Here is a 13,827-nt window from a genome sequence, read left to right as displayed (position 1 = left end):
AAAAGCTAGTGTTAAAAAAAAAAAAGCAGATGTAACACGAGGAGGGGTAGAAAATAGGAAGAGGTGCAGTAGCACCACGTTTCAGCACCTGCTCGCTAGCATGGTGACATATGATCCCACATATTTATTTAGCCACAGCATTTACAGTAGTAACTCAGAATGAGTTACATTTATGTACCGAAGATATTTCCCTGTCTCCAAAGTGTTTACAGTCTAAGAGACCAATGCAGAAGGCTACTGTGGGCTGCACTACATGGTTAATGAGCAGTTACCTGCTTGTTGATGGCTGCTGTATGTGAAAAGGATTTCTGTGCTGAAGTTAACTCCTGTTGTAGACATCAGCGAACAGCATACTAAAATGTACGATAAAGAGCCTATTAAAATTAGCCAGCAGCTGTCTGCTGGTGTCTTCCATGGGGCATTACGTGAGAAACCTACTGCCAGGTCTGAAGTAGTGTAGAGTGCCCCCCACCCCTGGGGTCTGTATCATCCCCAGTCTCCCCCTGCTGACCCAAATGGACTGGATACCCTCCCCCAGCTTACTTAAAAGAAATGTCCCTGATATCTAGTTCACCTCCCAACACGTACCTTAAAAGAGTCATGAACTTGCTTTCTCCTTCCAGCACTGCCATCTTGAAAAATGGCCTGGGATGCACTGCATGAAGTCAGTCTCACATATAAGGGATTTTTTCCCCTTATTTGGTAGTTGAGCCAAGACTTCCAAATAAGGGTGAAATTCCCTTAAATGGCAGCCTGACAATACCTGGTGCATCACAGGATGCATGGGGGCTGGGCACCACCATTTTCCAAGATAGTGGTGCCAGAGGCAGGAACAAGTAGGCATCAAGATCACAAGAAGCTGCAGTGGGCCGCAGTGAAATTTGAACTAGGGTTCTCTGGGTGTCAGCCCAGTGTTTTAACAACTAAGCTAACATCTCCAGGGTCGGCTCAAGGGATAGTGGTGCCCTGAGCCAACTTGCATTGGCGACGCCCCTCCCCATGGGTTTGGCATCTCTTCCTCCCTTGGGCCGGCATCTGTCTCCCCCCAGTCCAGTCTCTCCTTCATCTCTGTCCCCTGCGGGTCCGGCACTACCCCCTCACCACTCTCACTCCCCCTCGGTCCTGTATAGTTTATGTAGGTTGCCAGCGGCAGCAGAAGCAGCAGCATGACAAGCTGCCTTCGGCCAGCCCCCGGGTCTTCCCTCTTCCATGACCTGCCCACAGGAAATTGCGTCAAACAAGGCAGGACCGACGTAAACTTTACAGGACCATCGGGGAGTGAGAGAGGTGAAGGAGCAGTGCTGGATTCATGGGGACGGGGGAGGGAAAAGAGAAGGAGAGAGAGTGGACCAGGGGTGGGGAGAAAAGGCTTAACTTGTAGAGGTCAGAGGCTGGGTATTTTGGTGCCCTTAATTGAAGATGCCCTGGGCCATAAGTGAAAAAAAGTGTGAGCAAAATCTAAATAATAACTGCATATCTCCACTCCACCATCTTGTCTCTAAGCTGAAGAGCCCTGACTTCTTTAGGCTTTCCTCATAAGGAAGTTGTTCCATCCCCTTAATCATTTTGGTCATGTTCTCTGTACCTTTTCTAGTTCAGCTATGTCTTTCTTTGAGTTGCAGTGGCCAGAATTGTACAAGGTGCTTTTGCACCATGGAGCAATACAGAGGCTTCCTGATCGTTATGGCTGTACCATCCTGAACTATTGGAGTTGTTATCCCTGCCTACCAGCAGATGGAGATAGAGAAACTGATGTTTCCTAGTGGCATGACATCACCAGTGCAAAGGGTCTGTGTTCAGTGGAAAGCTCTAGTATTTCGGTAGCTCCTGCAGATGGTAGTGTAAAAGGTACCGTATTTTTCGGACTATAAGACGCACCGGACCATAAGACGCACCTAGGTTTTAGAGGAGGGAAATAGGAAAAAAATTTTTTCCTTTTTCCCTCCTCTAAAACCTAGGTGCTCCGGTGCGTCTTGTCCGAGTTTTGGACCTCCGTCCCGTACTTACACGATTCCATGTTCCCTGGTGGTCTAGTGACGTCGGGGCCGGAAAGAGCCCCCTCTTTCCTGCCCTTCGCGCTGCTCTCCGTGCTCCTCAATGCTTTCTGACGGTCTCGGCGAGATTCAAAATGGCCGCCAAGAATCTCGGCGGCCATTTTGAATATCGCCGAGACCGTCAGAAAGCATTGAGGAGCACGGAGAGCAGCGCGATGGGCAGGAAAGAGGGGGCTCTTTCCTGCCCCGACGTCACTAGACCACCAGGGAACATGGAATCGTGTAAGTACGGGATGGAGGTCCAAAAACGCTACCTTCGGACTATAAGACGCACCCCCCATTTTCCTCCCAAATTTTGGGGGAAAAAAGTGCGTCTTATAGTCCGAAAAATACGGTATATAAAATTATAGAAAATAAAATACATTGTCCCACACAGGATCAGTAAAACTGGTTTCTTTGTTAGAGCATATATTTTATTGCAATAAAGAAGGAAGACATGGAGAGACGGCTCTCTCCTTCCAAGTCTCCCTGAAGAATGACAGTCTAGTGCTTACATTTATATCCTTAAGCACATATGAGGTAATTGATGAATTTATACAGAATTCCATAGCATCAGCATAACATACTTTTTAGAAGGATGAAGTTAATCTAAACAAGTATGCTAAAAGTAAAAAATATAAGGACATAGGTCAATGGAAAAACCGATTAATAGCATTTCTCAACTGTCTTTAATAATAATAGACTAACATTTATTACCTGTTTTCCTACAGAATGTGCTAAAAGTATACATCTATCACAAATACTGGTCAGTCCTCCTTTTAACCTCTCTTATCTGAAAGCCTTTCTTTGTCAGTATAGATAGAGGTCTGCAGTTCTCTACTACTTACTGGCCGCCTCCTAGGTCAGCTGAGCCAGTAATTTGTCAATAGCTCACTTAAGACAATTTCTTGCATTTCTTTTAAAGACATAAGTTTTTAACTCCTTTCCCAGTTCCACAGTAGGTTGTTCAGGCTGGTGCTGCTGGCACCTGGCCTAGCTCCCAGCAGTGCAGGCAGGTGTTATACAGCTTGGTCAAGTCTAATGGCTGGCTCCTAGGTTCTCAGATCCATGGAACAGACCTAGTCAAGCGCAGAGTGCAGTTCCACGGCCCCCAGTTGTCACTCATAGGTGATCACTTGGTAAGGTGTACAGCATTGCCCTGCCGCAGGGGGCCAAGGATGGGAGAGGTGAGCTCACCGGAGGTTCCAGGCTGTAGCTGGCTGGAAGGTACTGCAAGTCTTTGCATGCCATCTGTGTGACCAGGCATGCTGCCAGGCCAACGCTGCATGATCTCTGGAAACTTATCGCTGTTTTGTTCCATCCCCTTAGAGGGGTTTAAATAAGTGGATGGGAAGTTATTTTCTCATCTCAGGATAAAAGAACTCTGCAGTGTTTATTCAGAGTGACTAGGCCAAAGCATCAGTCTTTCCTGCCAACTCAGCCTACATGCCTGAGATAATTTTCAGGTCACTTTTCTGGATGCATGCCTTGGTGAAGGAGGTGTACTGCTAGGGTGTGGCGTACCTTCAATTTTGTGGTGTGCGAGTTTGGGATTGTTAGCGTCTTCGGCTTCAGTATCGGTTATCCTCACATTTCTTCAGGAGGCTGTACAAAAATCACTCTCGTTGAGTTCTCTTAAGGTGCAGGTGGCAGCTCTGGCATGTTTTAGAGGCTGGCTTCAGGGGGCGTCCATCGCCTCCCACCCGGATGTGGTTCATTTCTTGAGGGGCGTAAATCGTTTCCACCCTCCTCACTCACGTGCCAGTTCTGCCATCCTGGAACCTTAATCTAGTTCTCAAAGCAATTCAGCATTCTCCTTTGAAACCGTTATTGGGGATTACGATTAAGGAGCTCACCTTGAAGGCGATTTTCCTAGTACCCATTACTTCCGCTCTGAGAATTTCAGATTTGTTCCTGCGTTTTTACGGAGGCGGGGGTATCGATTAGGACAGTTCCTTCATTTTTGCCCAAGGTAGTTTCTTGTTTCCACTTGGGGCAGTCCCTGCATTTGCCGGCCTTCCACCGGGAAGATTACCCTGAGCAATTCCGGGCTCTTTGCTGCCTTAACGTGAGACAGGCTTTTCTCGGGTATTTGGAGGTGACAAATGAATTTTGTATTTCTGACCATCTCTTTGTCCTTTTTGGAGGCAGTAAGAAGGGTCATATGGCATCCAATGACACCATAGCCCGTTGGTTTTGGGAGGCTCTCTCTTCGGCATACGTGGCATTGGGCAAGCAAGCCCCTTTGAAAGTTTGGGCTCATTCTACGCGAGCTCAAGCTTCCTCCTATGCAGAGTCCCGTTTGATTTCTCTGGAAGATATCTGCAAGGCAGCTACATGGGCTTCGGTCCATACATTCACTTGGCATTATCGGGTGGATGTGGCAGCTCATCAAGATGAGGTGTTTGGCTTGTCGGTGATTTCTGCCGGGTTGGGGGTGTCCCGCCCTACTTGAGGACTGCTTGGGTACATCCCACAAGTCTCTGGATTGATCTGTGGGACGCCATGGAAGGAAAAATGAATTCTTACCTGATAATTTTCTTTCCATTAGTCCCAAAAGATCAATCCAGAGGCCCCCCATGGGTTTACTGTCTGCAGTTTTGTTGCGGTTGGTTAGTTTTTTTCGGGTTCCATTGTTCTGAATGTTCCTTCATTTGATTAAAAAATAAAATAAATAAATATAGAAGTGGTGGAAGTATGTTGGGCAATTGGTCTGACAATGTCAGGAGAGTTTTCTATTGTTTCCATTCCACTGCTTTGGTATCGTTCATACTGAGGTTCAGCTGGCTGCACAGGTCCACATATAGCAAACCTCGGAGGTTCTCTCTATCTCCACCTGCTGGTAGACAGATTGATCTGTTGGGTCTAATGGAAAGAAAATTATCAGGTAAGAATTAATTTTTCCTTCAGGATCACACCAAGTGAGCAAATAGGATCCATAAAGTGTAGGGGTATTCCATCAAGGCAAGGACTGTACGAGTGAGGGGTGTCAGAACCTGAAAACTAGATAGCCTAATGAGGATTCAGAGAGAGTTTGTTACAGCTGAACCAGATGCTCAATTGGTTCAAATCATCAGATTCAGATTCTTGAAAAGTTGTTTCCCAAAGATCATGGGCTATCAGAAGATGAATATCATTGGCATATATATAAGGAGATTAACCCAATTGTTGACAAAAGTAGCAAAGGGAGATAAAAATATTAAATAAACAGGGTGCAAATACAGAACCTTGCAGAACCCCATAGGAAAATGGGAGTGATTGAGAGAGAATAGTGTTATAATAGACATGAAAAGTCCGATTGGAGAAGTATGAGCAGAACCAGTTGAGTACTGTACCTGTCAGACCTGTTTCTTGAAAACAGTACAAAAGAAGGGAGTGATCAATGGTATCAAAGGCAGACGTAAGATCCAATTGTGGATCCAAGGCTGAAGTGGGCTTTGACAGAAACTCCAATGGTTGGGAAGTAGGACAGGTGCCAGGCAGATTTCTATGGTCTGTGCTCCAAAATTAGCAGGGAGAGACAGAGATGACGTAAACCAGTGTTAAATCATGACGAAGTGGAATCTGTGCAGCTCATGTCTGGTCATCTTGTTGGGCAAACTGGATGGACCATGCAGGTCTTTATCTGCCGACATTTACTATGTAAAAGGACAACTTTAGATGCGGCAAATATCGTTAAGACCAAAATGATAAACAGGATGGAACTCTTCTCATATGAGGTTTGGGCTCTTCAGCTTGGAAAAGAGACCGCTGAGGGGAGATATGATTGAAGTCTACAAAATCCTGAGTGGTGTAGAATGGGTAAAAGTGAATCGATTTTTTTTTTTACTCTTTTAAGTACAAAGACTAGGGAACACTCAATGAAGTTTATATTTATAAATGATTTAGAGATGGGAGTAACTAGCGAGATAATTAAATTTGCTGATGACACACAGTTATTCAAAGTTGTTAACTTGCGACAGGATTGTGAAAATTTACAGAAGGACCTTACGAGACTGGGAGACTGGGTAGCTAAATGGCAGATGACGTTTAATGTGAGCAAGTGCAAGGTGATGCATTTGGGAAAAAAGGACCCGAATTATAGCTACTTCATGCAAGGTTCCACGTTAGGAGTTACGGACCAAGAAAGGGATCTGGGTGTCGTCGTCGATAATACACTGAAACCTTCTGCTCAGTGTGCTGCTGCGGCTTGGAAAGTGAATAGAATGTTGGGTATTATTAGGAAAGGTATGGAAAACAGGTGTGAGGATGTTGTAATGCCGTTATATCGCTCCATGGTGCGACCGAACCTTGAGTATTGTGTTCAATTCTGGTCGCTGCATCTCAAGAAAGATATAGTAGAATTGGAAAAGGTGCAGCGAAGGGCGACTAAAATGATAGCGGGAATGGGACGACTTTCCTATGAAGAAAGACTAAGGAGGCTAGGGCTTTTCAGCTTGGAGAAGAGACGGCTGAGGGGAGACATGATAGAGGTATTTAAAATAATGAGTGGAGTGGAACAGGTGGATGTGAAGCGTCTGTTCACACTTTTCAAAAATACTAGGACTAGGGAGCATGCGATGAAACTACAGTGTAGTAAATTTAAAACAAATCAGAGAAAATGTTTCTTCATCCAATGCTTAATTAAACTCTGGAATTCGTTGCCAGAGAACGTGGTGAAGGCGGTTAGCTTGGCAGAGTTTAAAAGGGGGTTAGACGGTTTCCTAAAGGACAAGTCCATAAACCGCTACTAAATGGACTTGGGAAAAATCCACAATTCCGGGAATAACGCATAGAATGTTTGTACATTTGGGAAGCTTGCCAGGTGCCCTTGGCCTGGATTGGCCGCTGTCGTGGACAGGATGCTGGGCTCGATGGACCCTTGTTTTTTTCCCAGTGTGGCAGTACTTATGTACTTATGTAAGTTATATGGAAATACTTTTAAAACAAATAGGAAGAAATATTTTTTTCACTCAATGAATAGTTAAGCTCTGTGCCGATGGGGTGGGGGGGGGGAGGGGAATGGGAAAGAATACTGAATTAGACCCTGCTGTTCCTGCTAGAGGTTATATGTTAATGTTGTAGACTGTGACCATTTAGTTTCAACCAACGACTGAACGTTCAAGTTTAAAACTATAGGGAAAAGGTTTTACACAATTTAAACTAAATAAATAAAGTTTGCTGCTTTTTTTTAATCAAACTGATTTTATTATTAAGCCTACAATTTCTATTTTAGCCCAGAGCAAAATAATGTTCACTTACCCAGAGAAATGTCATCTTATCTCAGCACTCCTCAGAAAAGAACTAGAGAATTGGAGACAGTGAGGCATTTCTCCTTGTACTCTGCAAAATATAAAGAATCAATGGGTGCCGAGATTGCAGTGGGAGTCTTTTTGTCAATTTGGCGATTGAAACCAGCACAGGCACGAACGAGTTCTGCTTGTGCGTGTTCCAATCACAAAATGGCTGCTGAAACCTCCCATGATAGGTCTCAGCAGTTATTGCATTGGAGCAACAGCACAGGGCAGGAACAAGTGGGGTTGTTCCTGCACATGAAGAGGCTACTAGACCACCAGGGAGGGAGAGGGCCCGATAGTGATTGCGAGGGGGAGGGTGGCTGTCACTGGGGAGAGGGCTTTTTTGGTTAGTGTAGTGGTAGTGGGGGGGGGGGGGGTTGTTTACAATTTTGGTTTCTGCTGATACTGAGTGGCCAATTTCGGGGGAGATTAGGTTTCTGCAGAAACCGAAGATCCTAGGTTCAGTCGGGGTCTATATCATACTAGTCCCCCGTATTCACCATCCTACTTTCCACCTCCAGAACAAGCATATCCCATTTCTTTCTCCCCTCCAGCATCTCTACTTTCCTCCCTTGGCCCTGATCTAGCATTGCACCTTTCTACTACCTGCTACATCTTATGTTGGCTGCTAAAGGCTTTTCTGGTTCTGCTCCCTCAGAAACAAGAAGTGTGCAGTAGAGAGGGCAGGACTGGCAAAGCCTTTAGCAGTCACACAAGATGAAAGGTTCCACAGTGTTTCTCTGCTTTATTACCACTGTTGCATGTGTGAGGTAGCAGCAGCAGTGAGAACTGAGGTGAGGGGAGGGGGGGGGGGGGGGGGGCTTGGACTGATGGCAGCCAAGTGAGGCTGTCACTGCAGGGCCTGTTGGAGGCACTTCCTGTACATTCACTTCTGTGGTGGGCAGCTCACAAGTAGGATTAAATTTGCTGCTGCAGATCCAGGCCAACTCACCTTGGAGCATATACAAAGGACCTGGGGTGGGAAAAGAATGAAAAGACTTTTTTTTGGAGGGGGGGACTACTGCCACCTTATGATGCCATACATACAGTAGGACCTGTACCAATAATTTCAATGGATACATTAGGAATCATAACTATCATACAGTTCTGGCATGTAAATTCGCATCTAGTATTGGCAAAAGGTATCTTACTCCTAGAAGTAGGGAACAGCAGCTATGGGTTTCAAGTAACAAGAGAAGAAGCTACAACCGTCATCTCAGATAAAATAGGGAAGGCAATATGTACTGTTTCAGTTGAATCTGTTTTGAGGAAAATAATAAACATTAGTGATGAAACTACATGACGTTAAAGTCGATTTATGAGTACTGGCTGTAAACCGGAACAAATTTGAAGCCCAACTCGAGAAACGAATCCGCAGGTGATAAAGCAGAAGTCCTATATGTTCAGAGCGTGTGGAACATCGTTGGATTCTTGCAACGTGACATGGGAAACAGTAATTTAAGAATAGGTATAGTTCCTGAAGGCTTGTAAAGTTGGAGACAGTTTCTTTTATAAAGATCAACTTATTCATAGGCTCAGATTACATTCATAAGGACGTTGAAGTTGAAGAAGCCCATGATCTTTACCTGTCTAAAACTAAGTTTTCAGCTGGATAAATCGTACTACTTCAAAATTCTCTCCTTCGCCTAGCTAAATACGCGCATACCTTACTCTGCAGGCTAGATTATGTTAGTATTCAAGACCGCGCCTGGTTTATGGGAGGGGCATAGAATATTGTTGTCGAGGGTAACAGTCAACAAATGCAACTAGGAACTTCTGTTTCTGTTTGTTCATCCGTAGGGCGACAATGTTTGAAGGTTGATTTCATTTCTTAATTCTGAAAATGGTGCATTTGGTGCTATGTAGTCTGATTGATAAGATATAATGTGACTGCAAACCGATAGCACATTTGTTGTGATTATTTATTAAACGCTTGGTAATAGCTGGGGGAAGGAAAACTAGTTTTATTGCTGCTGCTCCCGCTGCTGTTTGACGTTCAAACCCTTCCCCCGGATTTCAGCATGCTGCTTGGTGAAACGTTGCAAGTACAATTTACCATAATAGTGTTTTTTGTTTTGTTTTGGGTTTTTTTTTTTTAGCACTGGGGTTTTTGGCTTTGTATTCAAATAAGGAGTACAGACTATTGGCATTGTGATTTCGGCTACTATTTACTCCTTCCCTTTTAAGTAGAGAGGTGTGGTAGCCGTGTTAGTCCACTCTTAAAGGTTATCAATAGAAATCAAACAAAATAAAACATGGAAAATAAGATGATACCTTTTTTATTGGACATAACTTAATATATTTCTTGATTAGCTTTTGAAGTTTGCCCTTCTTCTCCTTCCCTTTGATATTAGAGAACCGTGTTGATTGCTAAACTTCCAACACATCTTTTCCTATCTTGATGTGCATGTAAAAGTGTAGTGTAGTAGGAGTGGGTATTTGGGTGTGCGGAGATAATAGTCATTTGGGAACAGATTGCCTGATGGGATTTTATTATTATTATTATTATTATTTTAATTTTATATATTTTTCTTTGGGTAAATGACCGAACTTGTGTGGCTTGATGAAACCTGGTGGCGAACTGAACGTTTCATATGCTTGGTAAGTGTTACATGTTGATGCTCATTTGTTTTAAAAAAAAAGGCAAATAAAAAACAAACTCTGCACAGGATTGCAACGATACGAGACACAATAATCCCAGAGAATATTGCCAAAGCAAAATAAATAATAATAATAACCTCAATAATCATTTAGAAAGAAGAACCCTCATATTGATAAGTGTTCACTGACTTTGCTTCCTGTTTTTAATATTGCTTATACGTGACCCAGATGACCTGCCATTCTGATCTCACCAACTATGCTGTCAGTTTACATCCTCTGAATCTGATGTCTGTCTTCTCCTTTGGACCAAAAAATAGAGGCAGAATCCAACAACAAGTTGTAGAAGTGTAGAAGGCAGTTGGATTTCAAAACACAATCCAGTTCAGTATGGTAACAGTCATTTTTCTTCAAGTAAGCCTTACATGGCCACATTATGGTTTACACTTGCATCGGGGGGCATAGAATAATATCTAAACATAAATACAGAATACATAGATCATGTAGCCAGGCAGCTCATGGATTTCCTCTACAATTTCTCCATACTCTATGACTCCCAATCGGGATTTAGACCATAGTACAGTACAGAAACAGTACTCATAACATTACAAAATACATAGACTGGTAGCCAGGCAGCTCATGGACTACCTCAACAAATTCTCCATACTCCATGACTCCCAATCGGGATTTAGACCACAGTACAGTACAGAAACAGTACTTATAACATTATACTAGCAAACTTCAAAAAAGATATCAGCAAAGGCAAAAAAAATGCTGCTCCTTCAATTCAACATGTCATGTGCCTTTGATATGGTCGATCACCTGTTTATGTTAAGACTAATGGACAAAATAGGCATAGGAGGTGAGGTGCTAAAATGGTTCAAAGGTTTCCTAACATCCAGATCCTACCAAGCCAAGATGGGCAACAGTCTCTTCCTCCCATGGATAGCAGAATGTGGGGTCCCACAAGGATCACCAATATCGCCCATACTTTTCAATATAATAATGCTACCACTAGCCAACACTCTAGCAAATAATGGCTTCAATTCATTAATCTACGCAGAGGACATATCAATCTATATACCATTTCATTAAGACACAATAGAAATCGCCACCACAAGGGGTGGACATACTAGAATTCTTTGCAGTGTCATATTCCTCTCGTCCTCCTTTGGCACCCTTGGTGTTGCAGTTCTTATGCTGGCTCTATTTACGTCATAGAACCGTGGATGTCACTTTTCCGTAATGAGACGTGACACCAGACCAGGAGTGGAGGGGCCTATACTTTCCAGCCTTCCTTTTTCTTTAGTCCAGTTCCTGGTTGGATTATTCAAAACAATCCAAGATATAACTTTAAGAGAATAAAATCTTTTGGGTTAGAGCCAGTATTCTTTTATCCAATGTACTTTACACAAAGTACCGGATATACAGTCCCCAGTTCCTCTGCTCTGGTAAAATGGCTCATCAAAAGAAACCTTAGGCTTAATGTGATAGGTAAATGTCCTTAGCCCCGGTAATATCCAAGGGATTAAAGTTCTTGCCTAAAGTCCCATCAGCTTCTATTAGGCAACAACAACAAGAACAAAAAATTTCAAATAGCCAGCTCTTTCTTTATGGGCCCTTGGCTTCCTTCCCCAGGATGTTTTCAGTTCAAATAACCAGGCAGTTAAGACTCAAAGCCATCAGAAAAGTAAATAAACACAAGACTTTTTTCCTACCTAGTTTAATTCTTTCCCTCTGGGTATGAGAAGGCTCCTTCTGCTTTATTCACAGGAGGCTTGTCATAGTCCTGCTGCCCTCAGTCAGAGGTGCAGCTTCTGTTATCTCCTGTAATGCTTTTCCTTCTCCCCTCCTTTGGCCCTAGCCCTTCCCTTCAGAGTACTTTATCACTCCCTGAGAGGCTAAACAGTATAAACAGCTCTTGCCCCTCTTGGGGGCAGGGAGTGTGTTTAAGTTAGGAATCCTTCCCTTATTTTTCTCAGCCTCTTACACTTAGCTTTCACCTAAACAAAGTGGTTCTTGAAGACTATTCCTTTCATTCCTCCTTAAACCTGGATTTTCTCCTTCTGTCCTTGCTTCCCCCTTCCCTTTCCCTCTAGTCACCCTCTCACCAGTCAAGTTACAGTACCACACTGGTTCCTCCCACGAGGGAAAACTAGGGGAATAGGACAAACACACCTCTAACTCTGTGTTAAGGTTCCTGAGGATTTAGGTAAACATACTTCCATCTGTTCAGTGTCTGTCTCACATGGCATCTCTGAGTCAGCTACTTCCCCCTGCTCTCCTCCTGTCCAGCTACAGCATCTTCATTCCCTTGTTCTAGGACCTCCCCCACTCCCAGCCTATCCTTATTATAATCAGGTCTGAGACATGGGTACCGGGTAGGGAACCTTTCCTGGTGTGTCTCTAGGGAATGTCCCTCCCTTTCAAATATGCTTTGGGAAGGCTGTCAGCCTGTTCCCTTTCCCTCCACATGATGCAAACAAAAAAAAACCCAGAAGAAACCAGTCTTCGCAAAAAAACAACAAAGGACAAAACAGTGAAGATGACTAACAAAAATGAAAAAAGGACAAAACAGCGAAGATGACTAACAAAAATGAAAAAAGGAGAAAGGAAAAAGAAAAATATATATAAAAATTATAAAAATAAAAATAATTTATTTTTATTATTTTTATAAATTTTTATATTTATTTTCTTTTTCCTTTCTCCTTTTTTCATTTTTGTTAGTCATCTTCGCTGTTTTGTCCTTCCTTCTCTTTCCCTCCACTGCAGGTTTTCACCCAGTCTTGTCTCTTTCCCTGCTCTGCTTGGGAAAAGATACAAGTGTTTTAATTTCCTGCCTTTCCTGCCTTCTTCTCCTAGCTGGGAGGGGAGCCTTATCACAGCAGTCACATCCAAATTAAAACTAAACAAAGAGAAAACACAATTCCTTAGCCTCAGCTGCAGATGAATCCAGGAACTGGTGGGTTGTATCCGTCTACCAGCAGTTGGAGATAGAGAACACTGAAAGAAGGCAGTGACCCAGAGAGCCCAGTTACTTCCCTCTTTAGTTTATCTTTGTCTCCAGCAGGTGTTAGACAGATCTTCACAGCTCGTGGATTCTGTTGAGAAGAAGTAGGCTCCTGGTCTGCCCAGCTGAGCTTGGCTTGTAGTGCCCACTTTAAAGACATACCTTATTGCAAGTCCCTGCCTTACCCTTGTGTTCTTTCTCCTCTGCTGCCTGTCTGTGCTGTCCTTGCTGTGTGACCAGACCTTCCTCAAAGCAAAAAAAAAAAAAAAAAGGACGCAGCACGTTGCCAGACCCGAACTCCTTGGACCGGGTGTTGGGGCACTGACCTGCCGTGTGGTTCCTCCTGGGAGGTCTGTTGTGTGCATTCTGGCAGTGGGGTGAGTCGTGCGATCTCTTTCCCTTCAGTGCTAGCGCCGTTCCGACAGGGTGATGGTGGTGGAGACCGTTAAGCGCTGCTCATGCTGTGGCAAGCGGCGCAATGTGGCGGGAGTTTGCATTTTGGCCTGCCTGGAAGGCTTGGGGGCCCCAGGTGCGGCGGCGACTGCCGAGGCTGAATTTTCCCGTGCGCCTGCTGTCGGCGCAGGCGCCATCTTGGATGAGCCGGAGCAGACCAACCATGCGGTTCCTCAGGCAGAGCCCGTCGAGAGGATGGCGGTCTCTGTAACTGAGGGGGTTTTGTGCCCAGGGACCCTCGAGGGGCTGTAGCTGCCACTGTTTCTGATGTGGGGGAGCAGGGGAATGCTTTTTTCCCCTGAATTCATTTTATTGATGCACGAGGCATTTTTAATGAGACAGGCCTCTCCAGTGGCTGGTCAACTGCCACTGCAGTCTGCTATTCCAGCAGCCCATGATGTTCTTGCTTCTGAGGATGAAGTTTTATCCTCCCTTACGGGAGATGCTCCTGCACTCA

The 13,827-nt window shown here is 44.2% G+C and overlaps 1 protein-coding gene across 6 annotated transcripts in view; it reads left to right on the top strand.

The window, feature by feature from the left end:
• Positions 1-13,827, top strand: part of CASC1 (cancer susceptibility 1) — a 245,373-nt gene that overhangs the window by 33,711 nt on the left and 197,835 nt on the right. For 2 of the 6 annotated variants that reach the window (XM_030213985.1, XM_030213979.1), the window contains exon 1: positions 9,819-9,910. The exons of 3 other annotated variants lie outside the window; for them this stretch is intronic. In XM_030213985.1, coding sequence (XP_030069845.1) covers positions 9,851-9,910 — 60 coding nt within the window. In that variant the 5' untranslated portion in view covers positions 9,819-9,850. Of the gene's footprint in view, positions 1-9,084; positions 9,127-9,818; positions 9,911-13,827 lie in introns of those variants that run through there. One more of the 6 variants, XM_030213983.1, reaches the window with a different exon arrangement.

This window comes from Microcaecilia unicolor, chromosome 9, assembly GCF_901765095.1.
Source record: "Microcaecilia unicolor chromosome 9, aMicUni1.1, whole genome shotgun sequence".
Lineage (NCBI taxonomy): Eukaryota > Metazoa > Chordata > Amphibia > Gymnophiona > Siphonopidae > Microcaecilia > Microcaecilia unicolor.
The sequence above is the reverse complement of the archived record's forward strand: the minus strand, read 5'-3'. Positions and strand labels throughout refer to the sequence as shown.